The 17,028-nt window shown below is 51.7% G+C and overlaps 1 protein-coding gene across 3 annotated transcripts in view; it reads left to right on the plus strand.

Annotated features, from left to right (window-relative positions):
• Tubgcp3 (tubulin gamma complex component 3) overlaps positions 1 to 17,028 on the plus strand; it is a 68,579-nt gene that overhangs the window by 50,903 nt on the left and 648 nt on the right. For 2 of the 3 annotated variants that reach the window (XM_046454892.2, XM_046454893.2), the window contains exons 18-21: positions 9,607 to 9,695; positions 9,797 to 9,928; positions 12,666 to 12,806; positions 15,490 to 15,606. In XM_046454892.2, coding sequence (XP_046310848.1) covers positions 9,607 to 9,695; positions 9,797 to 9,928; positions 12,666 to 12,806; positions 15,490 to 15,606 — 479 coding nt within the window. The other variant, XM_058582718.1, reaches the window with a different exon arrangement.

Below are 17,028 nucleotides of genomic sequence, written 5' to 3' on the forward strand. Positions count from 1 at the left end.
TCTACTGTCACGAACCTTGAATGACTTCAGTTGCTAATACTTGGGAAATCTTTGCTTTGAAATTGATTTGGCAAGAACCTTTGAGAAATTATTTTAGTCAATACATAGCTCTAAAGAAAACTAAAGTGAATAAGCCCTTGGGTTGGTGAAAAGCAGTTATTAAAAATAAAAAAGGAATTGAAGATCTCTGTGTCTCTGCTAGACTCTAGAGTCCCAGACAGTGACGCCTGGGCAGGCTGCAGGCAGTGGGGACCTGCCTGGCCAGGGTCTCCCTGGGCGCCTGAAGCTGCTGTGGAGAAGGGCTCGTGGTGGGTCCTCAGAGTAGCTGAGGAGGGGTAGGGTTCCAGAGATGGCCCTGGACACAGGCCCTGCTTGTGTCCTGTGTGCCCGGGGTGCAGTTGCACCGGGCAGTTCCACAGGTAGCACTGCCACTGTTGTCACTGGCTCTTCCTGCGTTCCCTGCAGTTCTGCTGTCCTCCTCCTCCACTCTTGTCAGTAGGATCAAGGAGTGGGTTCTCGGCCGCCCACCGACCAGCCAGCGTCTTGCTGTGGATTTAGATGGACCCAGTCGTGCAGAGACTTTGTCCCTGTGCTGCTCTTCCTCATCGGTATCAGCATCTTGGGTGCTTTGGTTTTAGGGATCTGAGCTCCAGAGCACCTTTAGGTGCTGATGGTGGGGATCGCATTTCTCTCACCATTGCAAATAAGCAACAGTGTTTCTTTTTTTTTTTTAATATTTACTTTTTAGTTTTAGGTGGACACAATATCTTTATTTTATTTTTGTGTGGTGCTGAGGATCAGACCCAGTGCCTCATGCGTGCTAGGCGAGCGCTCTACCACTGAGCTGCAACCCCAGACCCATGTTTTGTTCTTCACTAGGAGACAAGTAATAAATCTTCTGGTCTATTTTCTCTGTTTGTGAATATGCACCTTTGGTGTCTGTCCAGTTAGTAACTGTACGTGAGTGGGTCTTACCGTGATGAGCTTGACTCTCGCTTCTCTCCCCGGTCCTTTCCTTTTGTCAGTGAACTTGTTCCAGAACCTTCTGACCACAGCATTGTGTTGCCTTGGCTGCACTGTTGTTTTATCACTGCAGACTCACAGGCGTGGGCTCCAGCTCCACTTCTGTGTACTGCACTTGGCACTTGTGTTCCAGCCGTAGGGCACACGGTCAGGCTGCTTTTGGGAGCCTTGTGCCGTTTAGGTCACATCCCCACGAGCCCAGCTCTCACTCTGTGGAAGGTGTTGGTATTGCTGTTTCTGCTGACGATTGGATCTTACATCCAAGTGAATTAGGTTTTTGATAAGTCAAAGTTCATTTTAAATGTTTTATGCTTTTAAAATTACTGATGAGGGTGAACACTTTGTTTTTTCCTATTTGTCTTTCTTTTTCCAAAAAATTATTTATTGCCCATGTTCCTTTTGGTGGGGATTAATGTGCTTATGTTAGATTTTGAGAAGTATTTTGAAGTTGGTTGTGGCAAGCGTCTTCATGAGCAGAAGTTAACTGTGGTGATATAGATGTGTCTGTCCCCTGCAACCCTGAGGCTAGTGCACATGGGGCCCCTGAGGTGCTCCTGAGAGCTGCCCGTGGTGGTCCTCAGTGTGGAGGGTGCCGTTGCTCCAGCGAGCGTTCAGTGGCTCTCGTCAGGACCCGGCCCGGCCCCATCATGCCAGTGGGCAGTTCAGGGGAAGTCCATCTGCTCCGGACTGGAGGCTTTTTTTTTGTTTTTGTTTTTTGGGCAAAGAGAATAAACCAGGGCAATTTACCACTGAGACACATCCCAGCCCTTTTTTGGTTTTTATCTTGAGACCGGGCCTCACTCGGTTGCCATGCTGGCCTGGAACTTGCCATCCTCCTGCCTCAGTCTCTCGAGTGACTCCCTGGAATTACAGATGTGTGTCATTGCACCTGGCAGGGACAGGGTGTGGTGCTCTGCCAGGAGGACCGTACCTGTTTCAATTTAAGATTGTTTTCCCTGGATGGCAGAATTTTTATCTATTTGCCCTTCAGCTGTATAACACAGTTCCACTAAATGGTTTGTTAGTTTCAGCTAACCCAAAAGATACTGCTACCTGTGGCACTGAATTCGGGTTGTGTCGTGTTTCGTGAGGAAGTGAACAGTGTAGGCAAGTGAGCTCGTGGTCTCCCCCAGCCCTCTGTGTGGGGAAGGAGAGCTGAGGCTCCATCTGCTCAGAAGAGCATGTCGAAGTGGTCACTGCCGGTCCTGTTGAAATGGCATGCCCCTGATCTCGAGTAGGAGGGGAAGACTTCGTTCCTCCTCGTGAAGAGTTGTAAGGGCTGTAGGTGAGACTGATTCAGAAATTACCTCTCCCTTTATTTTGAGATGTATTTGTTCATACAAAAACAAAAAGGTTAGACACTGAATATTTAGAGAACCGTAGAGAATGTCAGTTCTCTACAATGGATAGGGATGGGGAGAACATTGGTTAGTGGGAGTTTATTGCTTACTTTTTAATATTAAGATAATATAATCTTACTAGCTTAGAAGAAATGTAAATGATAATTGTTTTAAAATCAGTTTGTGTACTAAACACCAGTTTATCCCCTGCGTGAGTGATAATAAATGGTATTGACTTCTCCTCGTTTCCAATGCCGCTGAGTGAGACAGTGCTCCCAGCACAGATGGTGTCGGGGCGTGGCCGTGTCTGACTGCTGACCTTGTCTGCCACGGAGGGAGCCCTTCGAGGGCAGCTCTGAACACTGGCCAGGTTCAGTTCTCCCAGCAGAGCCCACAGAGGTCTCCTAGTCAACGACTGTTTCCACTGGGGACGGGAAGTGGCTGGTTCAAGAGCATGTAGTTACACGTCTGTGCTCAGGATTGACTCTCAAGTTTGCTTGAAAATAAAAATGGACATCTTAGCAAGAAAATGAATAAAACATTAGTTAATATGAATGGAAGCTGTGAGAAGTGGCCTGATGTTTGGATTGAATGTTGGATATGAGATGCTTTTAGAATTGTCCGGAGGGCTAGGCTGGGCATCTGGTAGTGGCTCTGGATGTTCGGGAAGGGTGGCCCTTGTGGGGCTCTGCCCTGTTCTCCCAGGTGCTTGTCCCAGGGTGCTGTCTCTCCCAAGCTGCAGGCCTCGCTGCCTGTACAGGGCTTCCAGAGATGCCCTGGGCCTCAGAGGGCTGCAGTGCAAGGTGGGTGTCTCAAGCCGGCACCTGCATCTCATGCGAGTTCAGCTGGGCGGAGGAACCGAGCCTCACCTGATGCTGAACGCGGAGGTCCTGGAAGGTGCAGCACACGTTGGTCTAGTCTCTGTGCCTCAGGAGGCCAGAGTGTGTGCCCGGCCACTGTCCTGCTGTGCCTCTTCCTCACCTGCACCGCTGCCGGCTCTCCTCACACTTCCCCTCTGGGGTGCACCTGTGCTGCACAGCAAGTGGCAGCAAGGGTGACAGTGGCCACAGTGAAGCGCTGTTCTCTCTACAAACGACGGTGTTGAAAGCTCAGGGCGAGCCAAGGCCTTGCTGCTTGGGTGACTTTTTTGGTTCACCTTTTACTTATTTTTATCACTTGTAAGGTGGCATTATTTTCAGGTCACGATTTCTCAGAACGCGTCTGAAGTGCCTTCTGCTGCCCATGAGGTGGTGCATGGCCTCGCCGCAGCTGTTCCTGGTGCGTCTTGTGGACTGAAGCAGCCAGCCACAGTTGCAGCCCCTTGCCCCTGAGAAGAGTGGCTGTGGGCGGGTTGAGTGGACAGTACTGTGTTTGCACAGGAAGCCTGAGCTTAGCCAAGCAGTAACCACTGTGGGAAGAGGGGCCAAAATTCCTCTGTTCCATGTTGAAAGCAAAGGACTATGCACAAGTGGCAGGTGCTAGTGTTGGGGAGGGGGTCGTCAGGTGCTCTGGTGTCCAGTGCCACGGCCCGGTCGTCAGCACCATCTAGTCTGCATGGTGGCTGCTTTCTTTCTGAAGACACTAATAGTGATGCGTCTCATGCAGATAGCACTGAGCCTTGGTGAGACGGGGTCTGAAAAGATGAGTGAAAGTTTTCCTCTTTGAAATTTCTTTGCATTTGTTTTTGTGTGTGAATGAGTCCTCATATTTGTAATTACATAAACCTGGACTGCTTCTGTGTGCCTGACTCAGGCTTAGGCACCAGCACCAACCTGGGGCTGCCCGGCCCTGGCCGGCCATCTCCCCGCAACCTGCCAGTTCCCTGGCTGTGTGGCCTCACTCCCCCTGGGAGTGGGTGATGATAACATGACTGCCTAGCCTTCTCAGGATCACGTCTGCACACGAGTCCTTGGGACAGTACCTGGCTGTGAGAGCGTGTGCAGCTGTCACTGTGGTGCTTGCCTGTGACGCAGGGGCGTGCAAGCCGAGCGAGGAGCAGGGTTAGGAGAGACCAGGTGGTGACAGATTTGGGAAACACCTTTGAATAGGTGGACTCAAGGAAACAGGACACATGCTCTTGAGTCACGTGAGCATGCCTCAGTGAGCACACTCTGAAGGGTGCTGCCGGAGACTGCTGTGCGGGGCACAGGAGAGAGGCAGGTGTTTGTAGAGAGAACAGTGCTGGAAACCTGGAGAAGGAAAGCAGAGAAGACGTGTTGATACTGTTGCTGACTTGGTCCTGGAACCCTCTTCAGAGGTGTGAGTTTGAATGGTCAGGGTACAGGTGGGTGCAGATCCCCATCCATTCACTGAGCAACTGTGAGGTCTGCGTGGCACCGCCCGGTTCTGGTATCCATGATGGACATGGCAGAAAAGGAAGTTTGTTGCCTGAAGGATATGACAGACATCGAGATAGGAACTTAAAATACCTGGTTTGTGATTTTGCTCAGGAAAGTACTGTAGGAGTCAAAATGGGAGGCCTCAGACAGACGGGTTGGAGAAGGTCCAGAGGTGATGGCATCCACGTTGTCCTCTCACAGGTGTAGGTCAGGGAAGGGGCTCTGGGTGCTGACAATGAGTGTGAGCCACTGTGTGCAGAGTGGTGTGGACTGGAGCGCGCAGTGCGGGGTTAGAGGAGGAGGAGGTGGACGCTGTGTCTGCGCTGATCTGTGCACTTCCTGATGGGGCCGGTGCAGGGGCTGGGGCTTAGCTCTGCTCAGGCCTCAGGCCAAGCCTGGTGGGGTTGTTCTGGAGAGATTAGATCAGCATATTAGATGAGATTAGATCCTAGAGCCTGTCTGGAGTCTGGGTCTTGGGAGCCGCCTAAGAATTCTACTGGGTTGTGGGTTGCGAGAGTGAGCAGGGGAGCCAACTCTCCACACACTCTGCTGCCGGCCACAGCCTCCCCAGGCTTAGTCCCTAGAGCGTTCACACCTGCCTGTTCAGATTCCTGCCCATTTCTTCTGGACACATGAGCCACCAGCCTCAAAGGACAAGGGAGTGGACTCTCCTTCCCTTTTCCACCTGGAACCCCCTGGCTGCAGTCTCCTCTGTGCCTGTCTCACTCGTGTTCTGCTGGGTACTCTAGGCCCCAGGACAGGTGCTTGCCGGGACAGTGTGACCTCGAGGCTCCGCAGCAGTTGTCACAGTGTGTCCGCCTCAAAATGGCTCCATCCCAGCCCTCTGCAGCCAGGTGGGCATCGCAGTGCACTTTCCAAACACCAGTTCAAGGTGAAGCTCTGGGTCAGCTGAGCTCGGGTTGCTTTCCGATCTCAGGTTTTCCGTGGCGCACCTTGCCTTGCTGGCCGTGTGTCCCTAGCGCTGCTGCCACAGCTGGCTGGGCTGCAGGGGACTCACCCTTCTGTGCTCAGCGTACCCACGTTTCTGGGCTTCCACACTCTGACTGCCAAACACTGCAGTTTAGCGACATCCGAGGAGCAGCGAGGAGCAGCGCCCACTGCCTGCGTGCCCAGCCTGGAGCACGGAGGGATCACAGGCCCAGGTATTGATGTCAGCATCCCCAGTGACCTTTTCGTTTCTAAATGCAGTGGCATTAATGAATGTAGAACGTAATTAGTAGTGGAGAAATTATGCATCCAAGAAATTCAGAGATTGTAACATAGGATTCATGATTTAATCCATATTTAATCCTACTTTCAGAAGGACTTGAAAACCAGATAAAAATTCATGCCTGAAAAGTAAAGTGTGTAAATCTCAGAATAAATGTGTAGCTGGTCCTGAACTCTGACATGTCACGCAGATACTGTGGTACTGATGGGCAGTGTGACTCCATGGGAAGACCTCTGGGAGGATCTCTGTCAGTGCAGACTGGGAAGAGCAATGCAAACCTGAGCTTTCCCGGAATTGCACTTTTCCAATCTGTGTGGAAAATTAACTTGGAACTAAAAAATGGAGAACAGCTACAAAAAAAATGTTTGTTTCTGTAACAGACAAAGGGTCTCTGACACAGAGGAAGTGTGGCCTGCTTAGTCACAGATGGTCCAGAGACAGGGGAAGTGTGGCCTGTCAGTAACACAGGGTCCCTTAGATTGGGGGGGAAGTGTGGCCCGCTCAGTAACACGGGGTCCCCCAGACAGGGTGTTGGGGGGAGAGTGGCCCACTCAGAAACACGGGGTCCCCTAGACGGGGGCAGAGCAGCCTGCTCGGCATCAGCCTGAAGGCACATGATGTTGTCTGGTTTTGTTGGTCCTGCGAAGCTTTCCCTGGGCAGCTGTTGGGAGAGCTCAGTCAACTGCGTAGCGGCCTCAGGGTGCTGGGGAGTAAGGGTGGTGCCACTGGGATGTGTCAGGACTGTGCTCAGGGGTCTGTTTCGCTGCAGGTAGAGAGGTGGTCAGGTATAGGTGTCCCAGGCAGACCTCAGGAAGGACACCAGGCGGCATATTTATTAGTGGGGAAACCCACCAGGCATCTGTGATAGAATGTAGAACGCAAGGAAACCCTTTACAAATAGCACCTGAACTATTTCACGTGACTTGGGCACCAGAGAGCTGTGTATCCTGGACACGTGGAGTGTTTGAATGGACACAGTTGACCACCAGGCTGTGGACACACATCACAGACCAGTAACTCAAGGTGATGAGGCTTGGCTGAAACCAAACCTGGAGTTGCAGATGGTGGCTCTTTCCCTTAGAAGCTTACTAACCCATGATGTAGCTGAACACCACTCAGAGCACGTTTCTCTGCCTTTACAAGTTGAGAACTAAGTTGAGCTGGAATGGAGCTTATTTCTTAGTGAAAATCAGCACAGTCTCTGCTTGGGGCTTTCAGCTGGCCTGGAAACTGCACCTGGGCCTTGGACGTGTGTTTCCCGCGTCCGTGGACGTCCATCCGAGCAGCGGGAGGATGTCTGGTGTGGATGGCTCACTGATGAAGAGAAGCAGGTGGGATGCTGGCAGGGACTGTGGTGTGTGCAGAGGTGAGACTGCTCTGCTGGTGGAAGCCAGCTCGCCGTGTTCAGCTGTCTGGGCTGTGGCAGGAGCACTGAGGCACCTGTGGAGTTCTGTAAGAGGATCTTGGCTGTGTTTCACAGACACGTCCCAGCTCTGGAGAGGATGCGCCGTGAGCCCTAGAGCGCAGGGTTCTTGTGGAATGAGACAGGCTGGCATGTGCATGCAGAGACCTACTGGACAGGCCACTGGTCAGGTTCCTACCTCCCACACATGTGGCCTGAGGGTCAGCGTGTCAGTGCTTCTGTGAGTCTGAGCCCCAGAAAGGTTGCAGTGTGTTGTTAATCGTGTCCCTCCGGATGCAGGTCTCCCATCTCCCTGAGTGTAGATTCTGCTCGTCTTTGAAGTCTGGCTTTTTAAGCCTCCTCCGTGCATTCAGGGGTTCGCACCTCTCTCTCACAAGAGGAGTGCTCGTGTGCCACGTCTGCGTCAGGATTCCTCGGCTCTGCTCTCGGGCCACCTGGCCCTCCAGTGTTGTAGAGTCCAGCTCCTGAGGCCCAGATTCCTAGAGCTGAGTGACATCTGCTTCTGCATTTTCTCTTGCCATTTTCCAAGCACGTGGCTGGCTCATCTCAGGCTGTACTCACTGTTACTGTCTGGGGATGCTGGGTTTGTTGTCTCTGTTTAGCAAAGAATTGGGAGTCTAGTGGGGAGTTTTGGCCAGTTCTTCTTATGGTCTCTTTCCTTTCCTTATCTCCTCCCTGTCCATGCTCTCCTCACTATTATTGATTGGTGCCTCTCTGTCCACGTGTCTGTTTTAGTTTTTCTATCCGTCTCCCTGCTTAGGAGTGCAGGTACAGAAGTGTCTGTCTGGTTGGGACCCCGCCTGTGTCTGCGAGCACTTTCCTCAGGCAGAAAGTTGGCCTCATCAGAATACCCTCTTGTGCTCCTTTGTTCTGGCCCTGCCCAGACCTCCTCCCTGGCCACCCTGCTCTGGCAGCCTACGCCCCTGTGTCTCCCTCAGCGTGGCGTTAGGATCAGGTTGTAGGACTTGGTGCTGTAGTCTGTTTGCATAGCATTCGTGCAGTTTATGTACGATACTTGTCATTTGTTGAAGAGTTTGTATTTTATAAAACTTCGGTCACTTCTCCCTCTTTCCTCCCCTGACCACATGGTGCTAATAAAGCAGGGCTCCAGAAGACCCTCAGGGCCCTAACCTTGGCCTGCAGAAAGGGGCTCCTTTCCTTTGGCAGTAGTGCCTCCCTGGGAGGCGCCATCCCACATCGCTGGTCCCCTGTGCGTTTGTGTCCTGGAGCTGCTGGGATAAGGTATCACAAATTGGGTCACAGATCTGGAGGCCAGAAGCGCAGAAGGAAGGTGCAGCCAGGCCAGCTGCTCGGAGGCTGTCGGGATGGCCCTCCTGACCTTTGCAATGGGGGATGTTGGCAGTCTCTGCCTCTGCTGTCACACGGACATCTTCTCCCCTGGTGTCTCTCTGTCTTCTTAAGGGGACACAAACTGGGCTAGGGCCCCCTTGCATCCTCACCTTGCGTGACAGAGGGAGCGGTTCTGGCGTGTGTGTGGCCGCTGTTACCGCATCGTGTCTGTTCTGCTCCTGCTCTGCTCTCTGAAGGAGGAGCAGCGCTGAGTTCTTGCACAGCTGCCTGCGTGACAGATCTGCGTCTGGCAGCTAAGTGAGGGCCTGCGGAGAGGCAGCAGAGGTGTGTGCAGCTTGCCCATGCAGCTGTCCTCTCAGCCGTTCTGCTGGTGGCCCCATCTGGCTCAGTTTCACATGCATTAGTGTGACAATGTTCTGGCATGATTTTGAGCAGGAAGTTAAAAGTGCAAGCAGAGAGTTTACTCCATGGTGACCTTTCAGCCTTGTGACAGTCTTTTCAGTTTCACAGGAAGCACAGAGGTCTGCTGCACCGTGACACCTTCAGAGGCCATCTTCCTTGCAGGTGACACGGTCCCCCAGTCCTTAAAGAAGTTCCTTTTTTGTCTCCAAATAGCTGGGGAGTAGTTAGTACTCTGTGCATAGCAGACAGGCTGCTGTGAAGAAGCTGTGAACTAGAGCTGTGCTTAGTCATGGCACTGCATTTTTATAAAGCCAGCTGTGTGTGGTCTATCTGGTGCCCTTCCCACCAGGCCCTTCTGTCTGGAGGAGAGATGCACTACTCGAGCAGGCGCCCCGTCCTGTTGCGTTTTCCGAGCTCAGAAATGGACGATGGGAGGTGGTTTCCTGCTATAGGGTTGGTTGCTAAAGCTAGGGCCTTGTTAAAACTATTGGCTGGCTGTCCTCGATGCCCCTTGTGATCACACTGTCTTCTCTGCAGAGCTCTCTGGGGTGCTGCATCAGTGTCACATTCTGGCCTCGGAGATGGTGCACTTCATTCATCAGATGCAGTATTACATCACATTCGAGGTATGCTGACCGTCCTGCTGACTGTAGTCTGAATTAGTAATGCAGACTACTGCAACAGGAAGAACCTGGCATATCCAAAAGCCTGAATTTGTCATTTGCAGGTGCTGGAATGCTCCTGGGACGAGCTTTGGAACCGAGTCCAGCAGGCCCAGGACTTGGACCACATCATCGCAGCGCATGAGGCCTTCCTGGACACCATTACCTCCCGCTGCCTGCTGGACAGTGGCTCCAGGGTAAGGCTGACTGACAGGCCCCAGGAGGATAGCAGGTGCTAGACGGAGCACCTTAGAATCATATGGCCACGTCGTCGGCAGCAATTCAGTGATGTTTGAGGCTCACAAAAACAGAATAGGAAGAGAGTGGGTGGAAGAAGAGCATGCTGTGATGTGCCTGAGGCTGGTGGAGCATGGCGGGCAGGCTGACCCCTGTGTGGTCCAGAAGGAGACGTGTCCTGAGCCATGCTCCGCTGTGGGAACACACGGTAGACCACACAAGGCTCCAAGAGAACAGATGGCCAGTGGCGTGTGCCCAAGTCCCAGACAGTATGCAAAGGAAGCAGGAGCCTTTGCGTTAGGGTGCTGCTTCTCTCTCTTGTCTGTTGCAGTGCTGGGTGGACCAGTGCCCTTGACGTGGAGGCGAGTGCTGTGCTATGGAGCCACCTCCCAGCCGTGTCACTGTCAGTCCAGGGACAATGGTCTCACATGGGCCTTCACTGAGCCAGTGTCTGGCTTCATGCAGTGAACAGACTGCCTGACGAGGGCCCTGCATTCCCACGGCCTTAAGCTTTTGCAAGCTGTCTTCTCCCGGGGGCTCCTGTTCTGGGGTGGCATGTTCCCTGTAGCAGGTCTCTCTGGAGGTCTGGTTTCACCCGGGCCTGGGCAAGGAAGAGCATGCTGCTTTACCTGCAGCAGATGAGCTGCACAGGCCCCAAGCCTCGGTGTCTTTCTTAGGTTAAGTGGCCTCTTTGGTACCATCACAGATAGCCGAGGGTTGCTCCCAGAGCCTTTGTGCTCACCTCAAGGTCCTGCTGTGGGGACGTCCTGCTTTACAGCTCTCATTTTGCCTGGACATCCGAGTGTCTAGATTAGACAAGCATAGCTGAGAAGACAGGGTTTTGATAACACTAAACTTCACTACTAAACAACTATTGATCACATACCTAAAACATGCCAAGCTCAAAGAGTCTTCTGTAAACAGTGTCTTAGAAACAATTCAAGTAACAACAAAGGTAGTCTAAAGTACTTGGAATATACCTAGTAATTTAAAGCGTGTTATTCTAAAGGGTTGCTGGCTTTGTGACCCCTTTTACCATCACGAGACCTATTCTGTTGGGCTGAGATTGTAGCGGGTGTTGGGCTGTCGGGCGGTGTGTGTGTTGTTTAGAGGGTGTCGGGAACACCCTCAGCACATGGCCCACTACGTGGCTGTGGCTGGAGAGCATGCAGTGCCGCGGGAGGCCTTGTTGCCGTGTGCCTCAGTCACGAGCACTATTAGCAGGCCAGGTGGCCACAGTCAGACAGATGAACGGCTTTGCCAGGGACAGGCCAGGGCTGGACTTCCACTGCATTGCTCGACTGTGGCGCTCTCCCGGTTTAAATGGCATACTGGTTCTCTTCAGCAGATGTGCAAGAGTGAAGTTATGTGAGCTATGTGGAATGTTCATCATAGTGACTGGCACACGGTTGTTGGTGCTACTTGAAAGTAATCAAAAGCCATATTGTGTGCACATGTGCAAGCATGTTTTAAAAAGGTATTTACCATCACTAGGTCTAATGCTTCTGTTGGATTGGTGTGAGAATTTGAGAGAATTTGCATGGAGAGCTTGATAATTCATCAGAATAGTATTTAGTTGCTATGACAAAATACCTGAGGGGGTGACTTTAAAGAAAAGAGTTCATTTAGCTTTGGGTTCTGGAGGTCTGAGAGCATGGCACCTGCTTGGGCTTGGCTTCTGGTGAGGGCCACATGCAACTTCAGTTCCTGGCAGGAACTGCAAGGGCAAGTGGTGTGTGTGGAAGAGAGGGACGTGAGAGCTGACCTGCTTCATAAGAGCCTGCTCCTGCCACGATGAGTCTGGTCTCGGGAGACATCAATCCCTCTAATGGCCTGGGCCTCTCTTAAAGGCCCCCACAACTTTACACTGACAGGTTGGGGACCAGGTCTCCAACACTTGCATTTTGGGGGGCAAGCCATCTTCAAACCATAGAAGTTTTTTTTTTAATTTTTTTAAACTGTAAATGGACTTTATTTATTTGTATGTGGTCCTGAGAATGGAACCCAGTGCCTCGCACATGCTAGGCCCGCACTGTACCATTGAGCACAGCTCCAGCCCAAACCGTAGATGATTTTAAGTGCAGAAGTAGTGTTTTGCCAGTACCTCATGCAGTGCTGATCAGTAGTAGGTATTTGGTGAACGAACACTTGGAGAGTTTGGGCTGATGACTTACTTGATAGTATTGTCTTGGTCTATATTCTGTTGCTGTAATAGAAAACCTGAAATGGGATGATTTATAAAGAATGGAGGTTTGTTTTGGCCCATGATTCTGGAGGCTGCAAGTCTAGTGGTGTGGTGCTCACATCTCTTTTACATCTGGTGAGGGGCTCGTGCTGTGTTGCAACCTGCTGCAAGAGCAGCTCAAGTGGGCACGGGTGGGAGGGACAGAACACGAGGGGTGTGCTTGGTTCAGGACAACTCAGGCCTGTGAGAGTGGGTGCTCAGTCCTGTAAGACACCTCCAGTTCCTACAGAGCAGCATGGTCCTCTCCTTGTGGGACCTCAGGACCAAGCGCCTCTCACAGCCCCTCCACCTGCAGCACTGCTAGGCTGGGGACCAGATTTCAGCGTGAGTTGTAGAGGGGACAGACCACATCCAAACCAAGTGTCTTTCTGTCTCACTAGAGATTCAGGAAGCTTAGCAGCACATCAATGTTCTTGTGATTAAAAAAAAAAAAAATGGTCATATCTTTTTAGGTACTTTTAAACCAACTCAGAGCTGTGTTTGACCAGATTATTGAGCTTCAGAATGCTCAAGATGCAATATACAGAGCTGCTCTGGAAGAACTGCAGAGACGATTACAGTTTGAAGAGAAAAAGAAGCAGCATGAAATTGAGGTACGCTTTTCATACTAGGGGGTTTTCAGTCCAGTGATGAGCTAGCTTCTTGCCACAGTAGTCCCAAGTGGCAGCAAGTACCTTTCCTGCGTGAACGTGGATGTAAGAACCCAAAGTATCATCAAACTGTGACATTTGAAAGGAAATGGGTTCTACCACGTTTGGGCACAGTCCCAGAGTACAAAGCTCTTTCATCATTCTAATAAATATATCGTGGTTCACATTCACAAATGAGCGAGACAGAGCATGTGATCCCCAGCAGACCTGACAGAGCATCTGCATGGGAGATCTGCAGCAGAACGCTGTGTGCGATGGTGAGGCCTGGGGACCTTTCCCAGAGACCTCGGGTCCAGGGCTGTCGCTGTGTTGCACTGAGGTCCTCCAGCACTGAGCTGAGGAAAGGAGCACACGGGGAGAGAGCTACCTTCTTTTTGCCGAAGCTGGTTTGGGAGCTCAGAAGTCTGAGAAGATTTTCAGGTGAGTCACTGAAGTGGACAAGTGCCTCTGTCAGGGTGCTGGGAACAAGGTCAGCCTGCAGCAGCCCATTCATTTCCTTCAGCAGCAATGGAGTCCTCCACGAAATGCCTTTAAAGGATTCTGAGATGCTGCACAGTCTGTGGAAGCCCCATAGACACATCACAGATAGCAGGCCAGCTGAGGTGTGCCGGCCCCTGTGGCTGTCCCTGTGCTGAGATAGTGACCCTCGACAGCCGAGTGGTTGTAGCAGGGAGCCCGTGGCCCGGGCCTTAGAGTGCCAGGAAGAGGCACCGTGCCTTCTGCTGTGTGGCACCTTAAGAGGCAGCAAAGGGCCCAGTAGGGAGCGGCCTATGCATTGGAGAATTGGACACAGGTGGCCCAGTGCCTTTTCTGACCCCAGGACTGTGGCTTTGCCTTGTCTTTATGATGATATTGATTAACTAATTCCAAGATATATGTGGAAATAAGACTTAGGGAAGAGTCAGCTGAACAGGGATCGGCATGAGTAATTGAGGACACTCACACAGCTGTCCCCACATCTACAGACTCAGCCTTCTGCAGGTCGGAAATGTTTGGGAGAAAAAAATTGCACCGGTACTCAACACTACAGCCTTCTTTCCTTGTCATATCCCTGAGACAACGCAGTGTGACCGCTGTGTGCTTAGCACGTACATGGTGTCAGGTGCTGTAAGTGTCTAGAGACAGTTCAGAGTGCCGTGAGGTGTGTGCGTGTCCTGTGTGAGCACTGCCCTCTTGATAAGGACTCGAGCATCTGTGGATTTTGGTGTCCACTAGGGCTCCTGGCACTGTCCCCCATGGTTATGGATGGACGAGTTTATACTCAAGACTTACAATGAAGTTATGGTAATTAAAAGAATGATACTGGCTGGAGGAAAGATCAGTGGAGCAGAATCATCCAGAAATGGCCCCATGTGTCCAGAGGTGGCACTGAGAAGAGCAGGCAGGGGCATCAGTTGGCAGCGTTAGGGAGCTCCTTGACCTTTCTGTGCACGCACACACAGGAGCCAGGGCAGGGTTTTACACCCAAGTGCAGAGGTGAGGTACTAGAGCTTCAGAGGGCATAAAGTATCATCGTGACCGTGAGGGTAGGAGACCTTTCAATTGGGTAATTATAAAAGAAGTTAAGTTGATCTTACATCCCAGTTAGTAACATCTGTCATTGGCACGTAACATCAGCACATACCGCCAGCTCAGCTGGAGAAGCTGTTTGCATCCACACAGGTGTCAGCTCATCCAGAATGCGTGAGCGCAGCTGCAAGTCCATGCGACGACCCCAGGAACCATGTGCCTTCAATTGATGAGAAGTATCCGTGTTAACCACCAGTAACTCGAGACTAAACATCTGTACTGCACCAGGCAGAATGGCTGACCTTGTTTTTCTTTCCTGAGCTTTTCTTTTTCCTACCTTTTTTACTGGAGCATTGTAGCTGTGCATGATGGTGGGGTTTGTTCCTACATACTCATATGTGCACACAAAAGGCCAACGTTTTGAAGATTGACAGTGTCCACTGTGGGTAGGTGGAGCCAGTGAGAACTTGGCACTGCTGGTGGAGGGCAGGTTGGAGCAGACACTTTGGGATGCGTGGGCAGTGATGTGTGCTGGGCCTGTGAGCATCTGGCCCATCGCCTCACTCTTGGGGGACCCCTGCAGCTCTGCAGCTGCCGGTCCCCATCCCACTGGGTGAGGCCACATGTGTGCGTCTCCATGTGACGAGGAGGCTGTAGGCTGTCCATGTATGAGCTCTGTATCTTTTTATGCTTTCTGCTGCAGCAAAGGAGCATGTTTATATTTCAGTGTAGGGTCTAGAGTACTCCTCCATGTAAGTTACTAAAGAGAGATGAGTTCAGTAACGCCTGTACGTTGCTGGTCGAAAAGGCATTTATTTAAGTCACCACTGATTGGAAATCACCTTTTTAAAAATAGAAGTAGGTGGAAATGTCTCTAGTAGAATTGCCTCCATCTCAGGAATGAATTAAGCCTGTCCTAAGGGACATGGCAGTGCCCCGCCTGGAGTCCACTCTCACCTGTGTTTTCAGGAGGATGTCAGGCTGTGCATCTGTAGTCGGGAAAGACGGGCAGCCTGGGTGAATCACATAGGTTGTTGCCTGCTGTATAGTGTGATACTGTAGGTACTAAAAGCAAGTATTTATCAAGAAATTAAATTTGGTGATTTTGATTCTTCAGGGTCAGTGGGGGGTGACGGCAGTGGAGGAAGAGGAGGAGAATAGGAGGATCCGAGAATTTCAAGACTCTGTACCAAAAATGTGTTCACAGTTGCAAATATTGACGCACTTCTACCAGGTGGGTGTTGGCATTTCCTGTAAGTGACAGAAATTTCTCTTGCTTTCAAAGAACTGGTTCCCTCCGAATGGCTCTGGTTTGTATAGATGTGAGTGGTGGCCAGGATGGAGCCCCAGGAGCCCAGGGGCCCAGTGGCCTACTGGGAGACAGGTCTGAATGGGCTCCTATGGGCAGCCTCGACAAGAAGCCCAACAGGGAGGTTGGCACTTGGGGCCTGAGGCCTGTTTCCAGCCTGCAGACACCACACCAGACCACGGGGCCCGTGGAGGAGCTGTCCCGGCCCAGAGCAGATGCGCCTGTGCGGGATGGTGCTGGGCTCAAGATCCCTTCTCCTCCCGGGCCGGTTGCCTGCTTGCTAAAAGTGGACACCTATGACTAGCTCTGTGCTGCCAAAATAAGATAGTTGTGTAGCCACAGAGCAGTACTGTATGATCTAAAGAATTGGGCCAATTGCCCGTTTCAGAGAGAGAGTGGTCTAGTTTATGGTTACATATTTCCCTGATGGAGTTGATATAGATCTTAAAGAGTCATCTTAATTAGTCTAATCCCGATTTTGTTGAAATTGCAGTCTTAATCTTGGTAAATCATTACCATTCAAATTCCTTGACAGCAAAAGGCCGTTTCTCCGCTCTGGCGTACTGAGACAGTTGGGTGTTAGGTGCTGCTTGTCACAGGAAGCCAGTCTCTGTCATTCTAGTGGCTGTCCTGTCACCTACACAGACACTGGAAACTTGAGCACGCTGCAGGGTGTGTGTGCCCCAGGTGGGTCCTGTGTGGGTCTGAGTGCCTGCACCTGCCACTCCAGCCCGGCAGAGGGGTGGCCACAGAGAAGACTGTAGGTGCCTGTGTCTCTTTCCTGTGGAAGGCTCTTCCAAGACAGCTGAAGCCACAGAGGTGAAGAGCAGCCCCTTACAGATAAGCTCGTGCTGGTGGTGTAGTCACAGTGGAACCGCAGAGGACCCTGTGACCCTGAGCAGGCGGCTTCTTGTATTAGACTATGGGACAGCTCGTGTCCTGTTGCGGCCTCTTTACAAAGCTCCTTGGCAGAGGTGATGGCGTGTCCCGCCATGGCCTCGAGTGCAGCCTGCTCTCCGGCCCCTGTCCGGGTCAGCTTGCATGTTTTCAGCCTGTGTCCCCTCAGAGCTCTGTGGTGGACGTGCTTGCAGCCTCACGTGGGGAGTGAAAAGCCAGCACCGGGTTTAGATTCAGAGCAGGAAGGATCGAGTGCTTCTACAGGATTTTGTTTATTTTTGTACAACTTCAGTACCGAAAGGAAAAGTCTGTTGGTTTTTGCATTGCTAATTGTGTTTGTAAACTGAGCTCCGGGTGCTGTGGCATTGGCGGAGCCAGCTCCAGGTTCCAGCCCCAGGTCCCTGATGCCTGCTGAGGGTACATTGCAGGCTCTTGGCAGAAGGAAGAACC

This window comes from Marmota monax, unplaced genomic scaffold (genome assembly GCF_021218885.2).
Source record: "Marmota monax isolate L192 unplaced genomic scaffold, Marmota_monax_Labrador192_F-V1.1 WCK01_AAM20220418_F8-fsc00026, whole genome shotgun sequence".
Lineage (NCBI taxonomy): Eukaryota > Metazoa > Chordata > Mammalia > Rodentia > Sciuridae > Marmota > Marmota monax.